At 37.3% G+C, this 19,594-nt stretch overlaps 1 protein-coding gene across 1 annotated transcript; it reads right to left on the reverse strand.

Annotated features, from left to right (window-relative positions):
• Positions 1 to 15,034: 15,034 nt before the first annotated feature.
• Positions 15,035 to 19,038, reverse strand: LOC113347024 (novel plant SNARE 13-like). Its single transcript, XM_026590598.1, has 10 exons — positions 18,714 to 19,038; positions 17,091 to 17,183; positions 16,884 to 16,977; positions 16,732 to 16,769; positions 16,393 to 16,490; positions 16,163 to 16,242; positions 16,023 to 16,079; positions 15,852 to 15,944; positions 15,559 to 15,633; positions 15,035 to 15,442 (listed from the first exon to the last, which is right to left on the reverse strand). The coding sequence occupies exons 1-10, from the start codon at positions 18,788 to 18,790 to the stop codon at positions 15,335 to 15,337; spliced, it is 813 nt and encodes a 270-aa protein (XP_026446383.1). The 5' UTR covers positions 18,791 to 19,038; the 3' UTR covers positions 15,035 to 15,334.
• Positions 19,039 to 19,594: the final 556 nt, after the last annotated feature.

Consider the following 19,594-nt stretch of genomic DNA (forward strand, 5'->3'; position numbering starts at 1 on the left):
TTTGGAAAATCTGCTCTTGGCAATATTTAGAATCAACCCAATTATTTAAATTGCATAGTAAAAAAAAATTAGATCACATAAGTATTGTTGATTGGTGGAATCTTAACCCCTATTTCTCCATAAAATTTTACTTCAGTTTGCTATTTTTCCTAAATTTTATTTAAATCTAGAAATTTTGTTACCTTCACAAGTCTGAAAAGACCCTGTTTTTACCACTACTACAATTACTATTTGAAAAACCATCAAATTTTTGGCGCCGCCGACGCGGACCTGTGTTTAGTTAGCATTTTTTTTTAGATTTTTATTATTTTTATTATTTTTGTTCTTCTTTACGTTTTTTTTTTTTTTTTGTTTCCTTGCAGATTTTTGAAGATTGGAGCTAAAGACAATTTTGCCAAAGCTTGTGGTGATTTACTTAAAGTTTGGGAGCGAAAAGCAAAGCTAAAGGAGCGAAAGAAGAAGAATTTTATTTATTTATTTTGAAAAAAGAGAAAAAAAAAGAGAGACATTTTTTTTGTAATTTTTTTTTTATTAGACTTTCTTTTCTTTTGTATTTTTTTTATGGACTTTGGACATTAATTTTGGGACATTTTTATTTTTATTTTTAAACCCTACGGAAGGGTACCCTTAAATATAAACTGTTTGCAGGGAAGGACGACGATTACAATATCGTCTCGGCCCCTCGGGTTCGCACACGGCATAGGAGTCGTGGCCCGAGTCGACTTCAGCGGTTCTTCGCCCGTCTGGTACGGGAGGTAAAATTCTAAACACCCGCGAATCTCCTGCAAGCGGGTTACTGGACTCCTTAAGGTGAATATATGCTGAGGACTTGAATATGGACTGTTTTTAAATTCCTAGTAAAGGGCAAGGACTGGACCATATAAGATAAGGGTTCGGATTTCATCACCGCTCCCTTCTTGCCCGCCTTAGGAAAACGAAACCTAAAGCGAACCTAAGCCTAAAATTTGGACTAGAAAGAGACCTATAGGGTATCGAGCTTAACAGGACAATCATTCGAAAAATATTGGTTACTCTTTTAAGCACACCTCGAAGTTCTTGAAGGTTTCTGCGAGTTGAATGCGTGACTGCGCCGCATTGGATCGGTGAGGTTTTGGGTATCAAAGCTCTGAGCTTCCCTCGCCTCGATTCAACTTGCTTTAACTCGGATTGATTCCAGAGGGGTTTGCTCAAATTGTAACGAATTCCCTTTCGAAGGATTAGAAGCTGGTCTAGAAACAATCTAAGTGGAGCCATCATGCTTGTTGTTTGCTAGAAATCTTTAGGTTTGCTGTGGTAAAGTCGAGTCAGCCTGCTGTGTGTTTGCTAGAACCTTCCTGTTAGGATTTTTTTTCTTTTTGAATTCTTTTTAGTGTATGCCCGATTTTGTTAGGGCTTGGAAAAGAGATACTCTAGGTCGATTGATTAGCGAAAAACCTAGTAGTTCTTCTGATTTAAGCAGGGAGCTCGAAGATTCTTCTTTTGAGAGCCCTGTTTTTGGAAACTTCTGTTTTGAGAATCTGTCTCTTTGTGAGGAAAGTACCCTAGTACTTCTGTTGTGCCAGCTATGGCAACTTTGAAAGATTACATGTTCCCAACTAGGACCAACCGAGCTTCATGCATTAAATTGCCAGCCACTACGGCTAATTTTGAGATAAAACCTAGTATTCTTCAATGATCCCTATATTCTTAGGAAAAGATGATGAGAACCCTTATTTTCATATTAGGGACTTTGAGGAAATCTGTGGGACAATTAGGATAAAGGACCTTACGATGAAGTCTTGAAACTTAAGATGTTTCCCTTTTCCTTGAGAGATAAAGCCAAGACCTGGCTTAACAACCTACCGTCTGAATCCATAGAAACATGGCAGGAACTTATCGCTGCCTTCTATATGAAATTCTACCCTAAGCATAAAACTGCAGCTGTTAGGCAGAAAATTAGTGCTAGTGTGCAACAAGAGGGAGAGTCTCTTTATAGGTTTTTAGAGCGATTCAATGATCTCCTATCTCAGTGTCCTCACCATGGATTTGATAATATGAAACTTGTACAGATTATTTATGATGGTTTAGACTATTCGACCAAAGCCATGGTTGAGTCTATGTGCGCTGGTGAGTTCACTAGTAAAAATGCTGATGATGCTTTTACCTTCTTAGGAGCTATCGCTGAAAAATCCCAACAGTGGGAATCTTGTGTTGAACCCCCTAAAAGACTCTTGGTCAATAGAAGTAGCACCAATGTGGTAGATACGAGTTTTGGTTCAGATGCTAAGTTTGCTGCTTTATCAGAAGGTTAGAAGCTTTGGAAATGGGCCAGTCTAAAAATAGGTCCCTTGTTGAACCTAATAGAGCCTCTCAAGTCTCTAGTTGTGGAATAGAGCCGATAATTCATTTTGGGAAGGTCAGGTTAGTGAAGAGCAAGCCCATGCTGTCTATAACAATGCTAGGTTTGAGAACCGTCAGAAGTTTGACCCATACTCAGAAACCTACAACCCTGGTTGGAGAAACCATCCTAATTTCTCTTGGTCTAAGGGCCAGAGTCAAGGCCAGTCTAGCAATTCTCAGCCTCCCCCAGGTTTTGGTTTTAAGAACTCTTCAGGTCAAACCCAGTTTCAGAACACTTCCGAGAAAAAGATCTCTACCTTAGAGGATACTCTCACTATGTTAGCAAATAACCATGAAATGCTAACAAAGAACCACATGAGCTTTCAACAAGAAACTAGGCAAGAATTGAAGAATAATTCCCAGAGTCTTGCCAAATTAGAACTTCAAGTAGGACAAATAGCTAAGTTCATAAGTGAGAGAGAAGATGGAAGGTTCCCTAGTCGTACTGATCCCAACCCAAAAGGAGAGAAATCGTACAATCATGTGAATGCTGTCACAACCCTTAGGAGTGGAAAGAAAGTTGACAACAAGGTCGCCATGCCTGATAGTGAACATGCTGTAATTCACCCTGCTGAGCCAGAAAATGAGGAGACTGATAGAGTCTCCAAAGAGACCAATGAGGGTCCTGTTAAGCCCGGCTTTGTTCCTAGAGCCCCGTTTCCCCAGCTGCTAGTTCCGACTAAGAGGGAGTCCAACTTTAATGATATATTGGAGGTTTTTAAGCAGGTTAATATCAACCTTCCATTATTAGATGCAATTAGGCAGATTCCCTCTTATGCCAAGTTCCTTAAGGACTTGTGTACGCGAAAGCGTAAGCTCAGTGTCCAGAAGAAAGCCTTCATAGCTAGTCATGTGAGTTCTATTATTCAGAATACCACTACTCCTAAGTATAAAGACCCAGGTTCCCCTACCATTTCTTGTACAATAGGTAAGTACCGTGTTGAGAAAGCGTTGCTTGACTTAGGAGCCAGTGTGAACTTACTGCCATACATGTGTACCTTAAGCTAGGACTTGGTGAGATGAAACCTACCCAGATAACACTCAGTTAGCTGATAGGTCCGTTAAATTCCTCGTGGTGTGATCGAGGATGTTCTCATAGAGGTTGACAAGTTTATTTATCCAGTGGATTTTGTTATCCTAGATACCCAACCTGTCCCTGACCCAGAGAACCAAATACCAGTGATTTTAGGTCGCCCGTTTTTAGCTACATCCAATGCGATCATTAACTGTCGAAATGGTATTATGAATTGTCTTTTGGTAATATGACTATTGAGCTGAATATTTTTAATATTAGTAAGCTACCCTCTGAACTAGATGACTCGAATATAGAAGAGGTGAACATGATAGGAACATTAGTCGAGGAGTCATTACCAAACACTTTGTTAGAAGATCCATTAGAAAAATGCCTAGCTCACTTTGGGATTGATTTTGATGATGATAATGTAATTAATGAGGTGAATGCTTTGTTAGATTCAACCCTTTGTTAGATACTAGTAATGGATGGAAACCTAAGTTCGAACCACTACCAGTTTCTAAGTCTACCCTAGTTCCTTCTTTAGAAAGCCTCCTAAGTTGGACCTAAAACCATTGCCAGATACCCTGAAGTATGTGTTTTTAGGCCCGTCTGAGACTTTACCTGTGATTGTTTCTTCCGACTTGGATAGAGATCAAGAAAGTAGGCTAGTAACCGTCATTCAAAACAACAAGGAAGCTTTAGGGTGGACCATAGCAGACATTAAGGGTATAAGTCCTACTGTTTGTATGCATCAGATCTATTTAGAGGAAGACACCAAACCTTCTAGGGAGATGCAACGTCGACTAAACCCCAATATGAAAGAAGTAGTTCGAACTGAGGTTCTTAAGCTATTAGATGCAGGAATTATCTACCCTATTTCAGACAGTAAGTGGGTCAGCCCCGTTCAGGTTGTTCCCAAGAAATCTGGTATTACTGTAGTCCAGAATAATAACAATGAGTTAATCCCGACCCGAATGACCACGGTTGGCGTGTTTGTATTGACTATAGGAAATTGAACAAGGTCACTAGGAAGGACCACTTTCCCCTTCCCTTCATCGACCAGATGCTAGAGAGATTAGCTGGACATAGTCACTACTGCTTTTTAGATGGCTACTCTGGATATAATCAGATCGTTATTGCCCCAGAAGACCAGGAGAAAACCACTTTTACCTGTCCCTTTGGTACCTTTGCGTATAGACGCATGCCTTTCGGGCTATGTAATGCCCCAGCGACTTTTCAGCGTTGCATGATGAGCATATTTTCTGACATGGTAGAACGGTTCTTAGAGGTCTTTATGGATGATTTTTCAGTGTTTGGTTCGTCTTTCGATGAGTGCTTGCATCATTTGTCATTAGTTTTGACTAGGTGTAAGGAAAAGAATTTAGTGCTTAATTGGGAGAAATGTCACTTTATGGTTCGTTCAGGAATTGTTCTAGGGCATATTGTATCTTCAAAGGGTATAGAGGTGGATAGAGCAAAAGTTGACCTTATTAAAACTTTACCGGTCCCAAAAACCGTAAGAGATATTAGGTCATTCTTAGGACATGCTGGTTTTTATCGTCGTTTCATTAAGGATTTTAGCTTGATGTCTAGACCTCTTTGCAATTTGCTTGCAAAAGATGTTAAGTTTGTTTTTGATGATGCTTGTTTAGAGGCTTTTGAGAAGCTTAAGTCATTACTCACTACCGCCCCCATAGTCCAGGCACCCAACTGGAACCTACCCTTTGAGATCATGTGTGATGCTTCAGATTATGCTATTGGTGTTGTGCTAGGTCAGCGAGAAAATAAGTTACTTCATGTGATTTACTATGCTAGCAAAACTCTGAATGATGCCCAGTTGAACTATACCACTACCGAGAAGGAACTATTAGCCATTGTGTTTGCCTTAGACAAGTTTAGACCCTATCTCTTAGGTTCTAAGATCATCATATATACTGATCATGCTGCTTTAAAATATCTTTTGTCTAAGAAGGATACTAAACCTAGATTGATTAGGTGGATTCTGTTGTTGCAAGAGTTTTTCCAGACATTAGAGACAAAAAGGGTGCCGAAAATGTTGTAGCAGATCACTTGTCTAGGCTAGTTGTTAGTTCCCCAGATGATTCCCTTCCTATAAGGGATAGCTTTCCTGATGAACAATTGTTCTTTGTTACCCAATTCCCTTGGTATGCGAATATAGTGAACTATCTTGTTACTGGTCGAATGCCCCAACATTGGGGTAAACAAGATCGTTCTAGATTTTTAGCTGAGGTTAAGCACTTCTTTTGGGATGATCCTTATTTATTTAAGTATTGCCCAGACCAGATTATTAGGAGATGTATACCTGAGAGTGACCAGTCCAGTATTATTTCCTTTTGTCATGATCATGCTTGTGGGGGTCACTTTAGTGCTAAGAAAACTGCTGCTAAGATATTGCAGTGTGGATTCTATTGGCCTTCGTTGTTTAAAGATTCCCACAGTTACTGCGTTACTTGTGAACGATGCCAGAAATTAGGAACCATTTCCCGTAGGAATGATGCCCTTGAACCTATTTTAATTGTTGAGGTCTGAGTGTGGGTATTGACTTTATGGGTCCGTTTCCTAATCTTTTGGTAACCTATACATCCTTGTCGCCGTAGACTATGTCCTCTAAGTGGATTGAGGCGGTTGCGTGTAACCAATGACCATAGGGTTGTGATTGAGTTCTTGAAAATAATATACTTACACGTTTTGGTACACCGCGAGCTATAATTAGTGATGGAGGGTCGCACTTTTGTAATGGGACTTTTAGACTTCTGATGAAGAAATATGGTATTACACATAAGATATCTACCCCGTATCATCCACAGACTAGTGGTCAGGTAGAGGTTTCCAATAGGGAGATAAAACGTATATTAGAGAAAACAGTTAATCCTAATCGGAAAGACTGGTCGTCTAGGCTTACTGATGCCTTATGGGCTTACCGTACTGCGTTTAAGACCCCCATTGGAATGTCGCCTTATCGGCTTGTTTATGGCAAGGCATGTCACTTACCTGTTGAGTTAGAACAAGAGCTTATTGGGCTGTTAAGCAGCTAAATTTTTCACTTGACAACGCAGGAGCCCATAGGAAACTCCAGCTCAATGAGTTGGACGAAATTCGTATAGATGCTTACGATAGTGCGAAGGAGTATAAGAACAAAATGAAACTTGTGCATGATAGAAACATATTACGGAAGTCATTTTCTCCAGGTCAAAAGTTCTTCTGTATGACACTCGTTTGCATCTATTCCCCGGGAAACTGCGCTCTCGGTGGACCGGTCCTTTTGTGGTCCGTACTGTTTTTCCTCATGGAGCTGTTGAAATCGAGACACTGGATGGTAGTAGTTCTTCAAAGGTTAACGGTCAGCGATTGAAGCCCTTTTTAGAGCCTTTTCCTACAGGTGATGTTGAGGAGGTCCCTCTGGAGGACCCTGTTTACCCTTGATTGACCATCGAGGTGATTTGTATGTTGTATAATTTCTATATTCAGTTTTTGGTTTCACTTCACTCAGGTACTAACTTTCCGAACTCTCTCTTTACTATTTCCTCATGTTACTTATATTCTTGGTACTGTTCTTTCATGAGAAACATTGAGGACAATGTTAGATTTAAGTTTGGGGGTGGGGAAGAAACTTTTTGTTAGCTTTTAGTTGCAATAAATAAATAAACTCCAGAGCCTAGAAATTTATGCCTATTGAGGATTGCACTAACTAATCTAAGTGGATGGAAGCATTTTGATTGTAGGAGTTTGAGGAACCAATCTGATTAGATGGAAACATCTAAAAGAGTCTATTCATAAAAGCACAGAGCTCAGGTGTTAGAAATAACATGATAGTTTCACCATATCTCGTTGAGTCCTTTTCACTTCTATTTTTATTTTATTTTGTTTTTAAACTATGTTTCTCTAAGTGATGGGTGGGGCCCACGATTCAAGTTGTTACCAATGCTAGGGTGAATTAGAGTGATTGAGATACCATGAAAAAAAAAAAAGAAAAAAAAAATTGAAAAAAAAAGAGATGAAAAAAAAAAAAATTGAGACCAGACCATTTGACCAAAAGGAATAAATTCAATAAAGTCGACCACTGGTACCCTTGTATATGCCAGTTGTGTTGACCTAGAGTTAGGTTATCGACCACTGGTACCCTTGTATATGCCAGTGTGTTGATATTAGTCAGACTAGTATCTCAATCCATTAGGATAGGTTCATTTTGGCGGAGGCCTTCAGACAGATATGGGAAACGTCGTTCACTTAGTAAACATCAAAACCATCTATGTTTTCTATATCCATCTTCTTGATCTATCCATGTGATTAGTTTTGACTCCGAATATGATGTCCATAGTGCAACTATCTGAGTAGAGCTCTGTCACTTTATATGAATTTTAGTATGCTTGAGTGCAAACTCGTGTACAGCAATTGGAATTTCGCATCAGGGTACTTCTTCCTGTAGTCAATAAGTATGCCAACCAAGGAGATTCTTTAGTGCCTTCCAAGGTTCTGCGTAGATAGCTAAGGTCTGGAGTATTAAGGTTTTGTGGGTATATCTCTGGTAAGCCCTCCCGAGACTATAACTCGGCCACTAGGGCCACCTAGGGGTTTAAAGGCTTATTGCATACGCTAAATGCAATCGACGATGCCTGCGACAGTGAGTTAGGATTTTATTTTCTATTTGATTTGCTCGGGACTAGCAAATAAGTTTGGGGGTATTTGATAGACGCATTTATGTGTCTAATATAGCCCCATTGTATATGTGTTAGTACCCATTTTTGTACTTATTATGGCTTTTTATGTCCCTGTAGGTATTTCCGGAGAAATAAGCTTTTGCGGCGAAATTGGCTAAGAAAGTGGTTTTTGCGCTCGTGGGAGAAAATTACTATACAGACTCTCACTTTGGATAAGGGGTAACCTAATTACTAAGGGGTGACCCATTTCCAGGCAGCTGCTAAAGGGACACCAGAACTGGATAGGGGGAGGTCTTCTTCAAATTTCAAATACTGGTTTTTGGCGGGAAAGGCCATGCATATCGCTGTTGAATTTTGATCTGATTGTTGGAGCTGTTTTAGGGAGATTAAACACCGGAAATTGATTGGGCTGGACGTGATATGGATATAAAATTCTAGTATGGATGATTTCATGGGCTTAATTGGGCTAGAATATCCGGGAGAAGCAATCAAAGTTAAAACAGAGAGACGTGTCCTGTTGTGCACTTTCAAAGATTTTTGAGAGATTTCTGGAGGACTTTGACGATGGATTAACATGTACACGGTCTTATTCAAGTCTAGGGAAGAGTTTGGTAGCTATTTTATAGCTAACAGCACGTGAAAAAGCTCAACAGAAGGGATTATTCTCTCAACAACGCAGAGAAGAAAAAGAAAAGAAAAAGTCGGAATTTATACGAGATATTTGGGGTCTGTGGGATATATAAGAGTGGTTTCAAGTCATAAAAAGGGTTAGAAAAGTTTAGAGAGAAAGAGGAGAGAGTTCAGAGCCGAAACAAGGAAGATACCATTGATTGTTGTTGCTGCTGCTGCGAGGAGGAAGAACGTGAAGAACAGACTCTCCAAGGCCGTCGTTTATCAACAGTGACATCGACTGTCCACTGCTGGTCGTAGTTCTTCAACAGTGCAAACAGCGAGCTCTCTGTGTCGTTGTTATACAACACTTGTGTTCTATCGATTATTTTCAGCACTACCTGTTTGTAACAGTGACGCTGCAACAGTACAACAGCGTTACAAACTTCAATTATCAATTATTTTCATCAATAAAAACACTTATTTAGCCATGAATACATCTTGTGAGTGTGTTTTTGAGATGAGGAGCTAAACCCAATCCCAGGGGTGACAGAGGAAGCCATTCTCACAATAATTATGTGGTAATCTCTATTTTATTAATTTATGCAATATTTTTATATGATTAATTGCATTGATAAAAATGATTTAAATGGTTTTTATTAATCAACTGTGTTTTCCCTTGATAATGCAGGCTTAGTTTTAGACTCTTGATGCATTATACTTGTGATTAACATTTGATATTTTGGAAAATCTTCTCTTGGCAATATTTAGAATCAACCCAATTATTTAAATTGCATAGTAAAAAAAATTTAGATCACATAAGTATTGTTGATTGGTGGAATCTTAACCCCTATTTCTCCATAAAATTTTACTTCAGTTTGCTATTTTTCCTAAATTTTATTTAAATCTAGAAATTTTGTTACCTTCACAAGTCTGAAAAGACCCTGTTTTTACCACTACTACAATTACTATTTGAAAAACCATCATCCACCAAGAACTCCAAAAATCGGTAGATATTTTTTTATGTGTAGAAGAATTGTCATTCAATAATCGACGAATATATAAGCGCATATCAACCGATTATAATACAATTTCATAAAGAAAAATTCGTTCATTTCAAATAAATCTAACTTACTTTAGTAGGCATGTATCACGGTTGCACTTAGCACGTGCAACAAACTTTTTAACCCTATGCGGTTCTAGTGGATGAGTTATACTTTTTTGAGCGTTTACATATATAGAGACTACCCACAAAATCTACTAAAAACTTCTATCAGTCTCGATATTTATCGGAGGAATCGTCGTCCAGATCATTGAATGAATATTGTGCGGGGCATACTCTGGAATTTTTCTTTGAATTTGTAATTTTTTTCCATTTTCCTCAAAGCAGTGCATTTTTGCGATTCTGTCCTACACAAGCATAAACAAAACACAAACAAATTTACCGTGTTCTTACAAAAAAACACAACCAATACTTTGTTATGTAAAGAAAACTTGAAAAATACTTACAAATTGTTGGATCGACAAGCCTAAATGATGCGGCAAACTATACGTTGTTGTATGGCTATATAATTAACTATCCCTTTTTTTGGATAAGTTAATACCTATGGTACATTTGTCGCAGAGGTCTTCCCTTCGTAATCATGTCACATATCGGGTATACACCCTCCCCGAAAAAGGTTTCAGGTATAACTTTTTCGGCTTGGATATCTTCACGTCAGATTTCATTGTACCATGTTTTGATTATGGCTAAATCTTTAACTGAATCATATTATGTCATTTTTGTAAAGGTATTGAATGATAATGATAAAGTAGATAATGAAATGAAATTTGTAGAGTCCACGAAACTAGGTGTGTGTTGTTTAAAGTGGATGGAGTAGGAGTAAATAACAAATGTAAGTTTAGGCCAAAATGGGGCTGAGAAAGAGGATATTCTTACTTGGAGGAAGACCCAACGGCTAGTTTATTCGGAAAAAATTGAAAGATGGTGAAATTATTGGCACAAACAGCGCTCGTGAATGTGCATATCGACGGATTATAGCCTTAAAATTAGCAAAAAAGTTGAAATTCCACTAGTGAGAATCGGTTGATAAGGTTGCACACGTCTACTGGTTGTAGTCTACAAAATCAACATAGATTTGACGTTTTTTTAGGCTTATACATAATCGTTATATATGAATATTTATATCAACCAATTATGGGATGAAATCAGTAGAATCAGTTGACATGTAATGCCTTATCGACCGATTAATTGTAAGCTTGTAATTACAAAATATAAGTCCAATCATGCATATATCAATTATACCATGAACCGCCATTGCAAACCATAATTGAAAACCATAAATTCATTATACCATAAATAGTTTGTACCATAATAAAAAAAGACCGTCATCCAAACAAATGTTGTTGAAACGAGGAGAGAACCAAGTGTACCACAATCTTTTATATCAAATTACTATAAACACACCTTATGTAATCTTATCGATATAATTATCGCCAAAAGATTACTTCAACAAGTTGTTAGCTTGATATATAGTTGTATGTTCAGAACTAATGATGGGATTGATACCAAGTGGATTTAACGTAGGGGTATATTTAATTTAATTATAACTATAACAACTATAATGTGAAATTAAAGTAAATAATACAACACACAAGATCTTGTTAACGAAAAAAATTACAAGGCAGAAAAATCTTGGGACCTAATCTAGTTTTGAATACTCTCAGAATAAACATCTACACAAATTGACTACCCCAACTTCGTATAGTTGAAACCGAGGAAACTACTCCTAATTACTCATTTCCTTTAGTATATCCCTGCGCCTACAACCAATCCGATATACGTACATGAATTCCAAGATAGAGTCTATTATATCAAGTTGCTTCACCTGCTGTGAATACTTCTGGTATCTAAACTCCTTTGGATCGTGAACCGAAAAGGTAAAAGGACTAACCTGTTTCAGTGACCACCTCAACGTGTACCTCTCATACCCGACAATGATTAGAGATAAATTAAGACTATTGAGTATAACGGATTTTTCAGTTTATCAATTATAAATTCCTTTTGTCAAAGATCAATACCAATACAAATATTATAGAAATAATTTATCTCAAACAGTAAGCTCTAGTCAAGCAATTCAATAAGGAAAAACAACTAACCAATTTTCCCGATCTTTCCACAAATTTGATGTTATCGAAATAAACTGCTTGTTAGAATCAAATATGCACGAAGTATCACAAAGTTCAAAATACCAAAAATAAAATTATAGTTTTCAATCTTCAATCTTAAAAGTATCAGTCTGCTAACATTGGATGATCATTAGTTTTATCTTTATATGTATCTGAAATAGTCAATCCTCAAACAAACTTGAGTGGCCTTATATCAAAAGAGAATGACCATGAAATACTCAAGTTTGATCTATCAAGGATAACTACACCGTTAGTCAATTAGATCAATAATTAAAAACTAGAATGAAAATACGATTTAGTATTCCATTAGCAGTACTACTAAAATCTTTTTGATCCCTAAGAAGAATTTAAATGAAGGCAAAGCAAGAGATTTCACCTAATTTACGAGTTGGCTTCTCACACAGACCACTAAACAAATAAGTTTTTGATGGGGCGCAATATTGGATGGGGGAGTAAGGTACAAATATGGGCTGTCATTTTTTCAATTAAGTCTACGGTACCTAATGAATTAAAGTTCTCGTTATTTTACGAGGAGGGTATTTACGGTGTAAATCAATTATGGCCTCGATTATACCTTTTTCTTTTTCTTCTCTAAATATCGTCGGTTCAGTGACTTAAATTCCCCATTATCAATATTCAATCATATCATCTCCTTATTAATCCTGAGCGGAAGGAAAAATAGTCGAAAGAAACAGAATATTGTTTTACATAGTTGTAAATCTTAGTTAACCCTAAAACACAACTTAAGCACCCAACAACCATGGCAACCAAGATTTCACAACTCCCAAACCTCAAACACATTGCGATATAAAAAATTATAAAGTTTTCAATTAAAAGAAAACCACAGTGCTAAACACCATTATAAATGAAACCCATATCAACAAAAATAATTTTTATTTTCATAGTTCTGAAGAAGATACACACACCCAAATTTTCCTCTTTCTTCATTCTTTTGATTGCTAACCATACTCATGGTCATATATATCACTATTTGGACAAGGATTAGCATATTAGCATATATAGATTTGAAAATTATTGATGATGAGAGTAAAATGAATTTGAAAGATAACGTCTTTAAACTTAGGGTTTTAAAGAGATTCGAAAAAGCTCTCCATCTCTATCAGATAATCTCATTAGATGATCAGAATTATGGGTGTTGCCTTTTTTTCTATACGAATTTGATTGATGGGGAAAAATCAGAGAGTTTTTTTTATTCATTTGTTTAATTTTTGTTATTAAAAACAGGTTGTTCAAGCAATCTTTGGGTGTAGGAGGAAAGAGGATTATATATTTAGAGAGAAAAGAGGAAGAAGAATGAAAGCTGGCGATATATTTAGAGAAGAACACAACAATTTTAATATTTGAGTGATAATAAATGTGTTTTACCAGAATTTTTTTAGAATCACCGAAATACTTCGTTAGACACCATAAATTGTATTGAAAAAAGGCATATTTTTGTTTGTTCCTCACGTCCTCACCAATATTGTGCCCCATCAAAAATTTATTCTGATTGAACAATGTGTCAAGGGATATGAGTTTATAAGAATACAAGCTCCACTACTTATATTATTATGACCAAAACTTGCTTGGACAATAAGGAATTACCAAATCCGAAAATCCTTGAGATAATCAATTAATGTATATTTTCGATTTCGACGAATTTCAACTGTAATTGAACTATTATAAGGTGACAACGCAAACATACACATACTTCAGACATTTTAGGAGCGTCAAGTGACTTATACAGAGACAAAATGAAAGAGCTACAACTAACTTGCCTCTCAGAGTCGGATAACTTGATGCTTTGACTAGTCTGAAATCTGAAGTCTGAACCACAAAACTAACCCTTCCGTGGTCCATACCAAATGCAGGTCCTGTCCTGAGTTGTTTTTGCCTTGAAGCGTACAATTTTTATGTTGCCCCCATAATTACATCAATGATCATTTTTTTCTACAATGATCGAACAATAATAATAGTGAACTATCAAGAGAATGAACATATACAACCATACAAATGAAAAATGAGAGATTGAAGATGAGAATTAGAAAACCTTTACAACTTCACACTCCTGAATCCTAAAAGTTCTGATTGTTTTTTTCTTTTCTTTTATAATCCGTCGGTAATGATTATACAATGGAATGGGTAAAACACTTCCATTTTAGCACTGATTATTCAATATTATGTCTGGTATACAACACAATTATGAATAATCCCCTGAAATATTTTTGTTTTTAACAAAAACCAAATAGCAGAACAACTATTTGTTGCTCCCGTACCTTGTTGCCCCAAAAGTGGGGCTTTCCCTGCTTCCCCTATTGGCCCGTCCAAATGTGGAAATGCTAACCAATCTACAACTTGGAAGATAGACACCTCGAAAACTAGTACTTGATCGTTAGTTTGATGTCTAATCTAATCCTCTCCGACTCTATTATATGGGCTAAGCTAACATAATGACATTGGAATTCTGACCGATCAGATAGGTGAGGACAATTATTTCCCTTTAGGGCAAGTCTTAATTATATTTTCCGTTGAAGTTGGCGTTGGTGGTGGGTTACTAGGCTGGTGGCCTGACGATGTTGCCCGATTTAGCTCTCCAAAAACATATACAGAGAATATACTCCAAGTACCATGAGGCCATCTTCTTCCTCCTAGGAAGTAATTATTACAATCTCGGAAGTTCTGAATTATTAGTACTAGAATACCTCTCTCTCACACACACTCATACTATATGATCTTTTGGGATTTGGCGCCTTTTTAAGAGGGTACGAGGGTTTGCCATCACCTCCCAGGCTCCAACTTGGACGTCAGTACGGTATATCACTCCACTGGGAGATGGTTTTCATGGACACTCATATTTAATTGTAAACAATTGTCCGTAGACTCCATACCTGGCCTTTGAGGAAGTGCTGGGTCATAACCAGCCAAGGGCCGAAGACAATGGTTCTGGACAAATACAGAGCCTTTTGGATAAGAGTATCCACTTGGTGAACCCCTACTCCACTATGTGGGTTAAAGGGCAACTCAATGTGTACATATATCACATACAGGGGGTTTAACTTGGATACAATGCTATGCCTGTAAATAAAGAGGATGAGTATATAATCTCTTAAGCAGTAGAACAGTTTGCCAGAGAAAGGTACCCTGGCAGTCCGGCACGCAAATGGAACACCCTTGACCAGTAATTTCCAAATAAAATAAAATAAAATGGGAAACAATAAAATGGGGAACATGATTAATGATTTACAACAAGCAGAAGAAAAAAAGAACGAATCACCAATTGGGTTGTATATGCACATCACAGCAAAACAATAATTACACAATTGCACAAAAGCTGCCACCCCAAACCCAAACGTCGATATCCCAGCATAGCATCAAACCAACTTCCACACCATGTTCTTCCGCGACCTTAATAGTTGTATTTGTATCCTTTTCATTAGCAGTTCAAGAGTAGGAGAGATAAATACTAATAAAGAGGTCCCATTGTCGACCGAGAAAGTAATCTTCTGGATGCTGGGGCCGGGGGTGCTAATCCTGGAATGTCTCTGATGTTTTTGTTGTTTGGGTTAACAACCTAAAAACATATGAAAGGCAGTGCTTAGAGCACGATAAATTTTTTGAAACGGAAGGGAGAAGAAAGAAAACGTGGATATGTATGTGAGTCTACACATCACTAAAGACAGAAAGTACCTTGACAATAATAATTGCGATTACACCACACACAACGAGGAATAAGAACATCATAATGCATTTATCCGTAGCAACCTAAAATACAGATTTTCGTTATATTAATTAACTAGAAAGATATAGGTGAACTGAATATAGAACACTGGAGTGGTTAAAAACCGGACATTCGAGGCATATTTGGACCAAGCTCGTCACCACATCAAGTTTCCATTAGAGTGATTTCATCGTAAGATTTCTCGTCCAATTTAAATCAGAAAAATAATAACAGAAGAAAATCATAAAAATTAAGCACTAACCTGTCTACCGATCTCCTTGACCAGCTGAGAAGCCTTCTTGATTGAGAAGTGAATGGTGTCCAGCTCGTTCACAATGCGACCCATTTGTTCAGTCTGTAAGTTTGATGTCAAAGTGAGCCAAGGGAAAAACGAAATGACAACAGGAAATCTTTTCTTTTTCTGTCAACTCACTTGGCCCTTCAATGTTCCTGCAGTTTGAGCTCCAACTTCAATTGTTTGCTCCACAACCTAAACATAGGTCATTGAAGTCAAGAAAAAACCGGTACTCCCCGAGTGCGACGAAAAATAATAGCTTTGCGGTAAATTTTCACCTGTTTTGAGCGCTCGATAGCCTGATCAGTTTCATCCATTCGCTTCTTTCCAGCGTCAATGAGCTCTTGATTGGACATTTCTAGAGCGTAGCCAGTTCAGCAAACATCAGCATATCATTCATCTTGAATATTAAAAAATCTAAGGCGCAACGTTACTAAATATTGGAAATTGACATTAGAAGTGCAAAGATTGACATTGCATTTAGAGAATTGGGGTAGTCAAATCTCACCCGATGCCATTAGTACATTGTCCTCAGCTACAGGGTCGCTACCTCCAGCTCCCATATCAAAGAGCTCGACTCTTTTATTGCCAAGGGTACTCATGAACCTGCAGGGTGCCAGTGACACATCATTAATGGACGTCGTATAAGCAGGGGTGACTCAAAGAGAACCATGTGGAAAGTTAAAGGTGTCAGACGATAAGTCTGGCTTACTAATTGAGATAACAATGAGCTTTTGATGAATTTAGACACTGTGCCCACTCGCAAGTAGAAAAAATACTGATCTATAGAAAAAATATTCATTCTCATGAAGAATTTATAAAGATTTCAAGAGGTTGTGAATCTTACGTTTTTCTCAAACCCACATACGAGTTCAATTCTTTAATCTGAAACAATGTACTTTATTCTGTTAATCAAAGAGACTATTTAGCAAAAGCTAAAATAACTGCAATTTGTACATAGTAAATAACTAATATGAGAAAGTATGTCAAATAACTAACCAGGGATTGCTTTCTGTCATTCAGTTGTTTATTGACCTCAGGAGGATTTCGACTCTCCTCATCTTTCACTTCCCGATCGAAGTCTTTGATCAGCCTGCCAAAAGCATCCAAGTAAGTGATAAGTGAAATTCCTAGCATTCAAAGGAAGGTGTTCGGTATTGCAATCACTAGAAGATACTGGACTGTCCAGATGGTTATTCGACTCACCTCTTACACTCCCTCATCTTTCCTGTAAGATCCTCCAACTGCTTACTTTGTCTATTTGGATCTTTAACCTTACCCAGCTTCTGAAATCCATTTCTGCAAATGCATAGCAAAATACCATTATAGTTAATAACGGATTCAAGGGTTTTATTATTTTATCTTATATGCTAACTATAACCCCACATATCCGACCAAAATTCCTCATTGGAACAGCTTAGTAAAGGAGGCATATAACTCATGTCCTATACAAAAGGCTTGACATTAATCCATGTTCCCCAAAGGAAGGTTGACCTATAAAATAAATAACAAGTCTAGAGTAATGCACAAAGCAAATGTGCAGTTTCAAGGGGACGTTTATCCAATTAGATGGCTCATTTTATACAAATACAACACTCCTCTTAAATCAACACGAGAGAAAACTTACAGAAAAACCTCTTAATTCTATAACAGCTTACCACATCATACAAACAATTAAAAGTTAACTTATAAACACTAGAATCATCTTAAGCTAACTTTAACCACATTCAGTAATCATAACATTAAAACTAAAATGTATTCAGATACGGAAGAATTAGAGTGATGGAATACATTAGAGTAAGGTCCCTCACATGACTATCCAGTACAACTTATCAAAGGAAGGCAAACAACTCAGGTGCAGTGTAAAATGCTCAAAGACCAATTCAGGCCTACCAAAGGAAGTCTGACCTATATACAATGACAAGTCTAGAGTACTGCATAAAGAAAATATGTGGTTTGAATGGTAAATGAATCAAATTAGATTAACCGCATATTCATGACAATGAGTTGCATAAAACAACGATACGGTTCTATCAGCTGCCTGTTGGTTTTTCATGGTTTGTGTAACAAATGAAAATTAGTCTAAGCTAATCCTCTATGAGATTAAGTTATGCCGGATTAATAGTTATCTGCAGTAAGGTGTGTTTAACACTAGCTTAAGGTGAATGATTGATGAGTTGAAGCTAACTAGTGAACTGTCCCGTGTAGCCATGAGGTGTGTCTCCCTAACTCGTGATAGAAAGGTTGGACAGACATGTGGCAAGCATTAAAAAGACCCTGTTTTAGCCTCTTGCAATAAGAAAAAAAGAACCAGTTGTATCCATCCTTCAAGCACGAGAAAATAGAAGTATATGTTCAAGTCATTAACTAATTACTAGAGAAAGTATCTATCAACTTCTTCTTCTAGCTCAGTTCATACTAATTGTGATGAAGCCACGGAACATGATGTTGTGTATGTTGTTTAATGAAATGATTATGCTAGGTATATATGGAGTTTCAGTGAGCTGTCGTACATGTTAATACTAGGGTTAAATCTGAAAATCTAACAGTGCCTAGTTAGTCTTAGGATAATGGTTGCTATACGCTTTCTTCAATGAATCAAAATTTCCTAATGGGCTTTCCTGATAATGTGTCAATGGAAACACATTTTCATGTTTATGTTTGAATTAGTTACATACTGCATCAACAAGCAAAAATACTAGCAAATGAAGGGAAATCTTTGCACAACCTTACAAAAGTAAAAAAACCTAAATTCACACGAAAAGAAAAACACACATGTGTTTTAGACAAATCGAAGAGGTTTAAAGGTTAAATTGTAATGAATCTTACGCAAGAGCTCGAAAATGATCCTGAATTTCACCATCGATCTGTTCCAATTGAGGAGACATTTGTAAATCGTTAGCCATTTTTAGCCGGAATTATTTCTTAACCCGGCAAATGATTTTTCAGACCTTAAATCATAATCAAGCTTCAACTTCAAAACCCCCCCAAATTTGATTACTGGAACGTTATATTAGGTGAAAAATGTAAACCCTAACCCTAAAAATGTACTAAGAAAGAGTTGATTTTGGAGGAAGAAGAAGAAGAGAAAAAGAGAAGCAGTTGATGATGTTGATCATGTTATGAGTTGTTGGTTGGGAACTTTTTGCTAAAATACGCTGGTGGGACACAATGCCAGTTCTTGTACATATTTGAGGAGTCATATTATCGCGTGAATTTGCCTGCAGGTTCCGCAACAATTCTACTCACATCTCTGACCGAAAAAATATGTACAAACCCTGAACTGACGTTTTAATGTTTGATATATTATGGGAACTCGTCACTTCTGTATCTCGGTTAAGGAGTAATTGGACTGTGTCAAATTGGATATGCATCGGCATCATTTAGGAAAGTAGACCACATTTGAAAAGATGATTGGCGGGTGAGTTGGAATGCGCTGTCCGGTCAAGATGACTGGGTCCCGTCGTACAAAAACTAGAACAAAGATTGTCTTTTTGCTCTCTCTCTAGTCTCTCCCTCCGTGCATTTGTACCCCAAATTTTTTCAAATATTATCCTCTCACGTCTCAGGGCAAGTCCGTTCTCATCTCACACCGGAGAAGCAAAGTAACGAACTGGACCGAGAAAGTGGGAAATTGGAGCATTTTGCCCATCTCGTTTCAAGTTGACTCCATTCGTTCAATTTGAGACGAGCAGTTGAATCTTAGCCGA

The sequence above is a fragment of the Papaver somniferum genome, chromosome 2, assembly GCF_003573695.1.
Source record: "Papaver somniferum cultivar HN1 chromosome 2, ASM357369v1, whole genome shotgun sequence".
Lineage (NCBI taxonomy): Eukaryota > Viridiplantae > Streptophyta > Magnoliopsida > Ranunculales > Papaveraceae > Papaver > Papaver somniferum.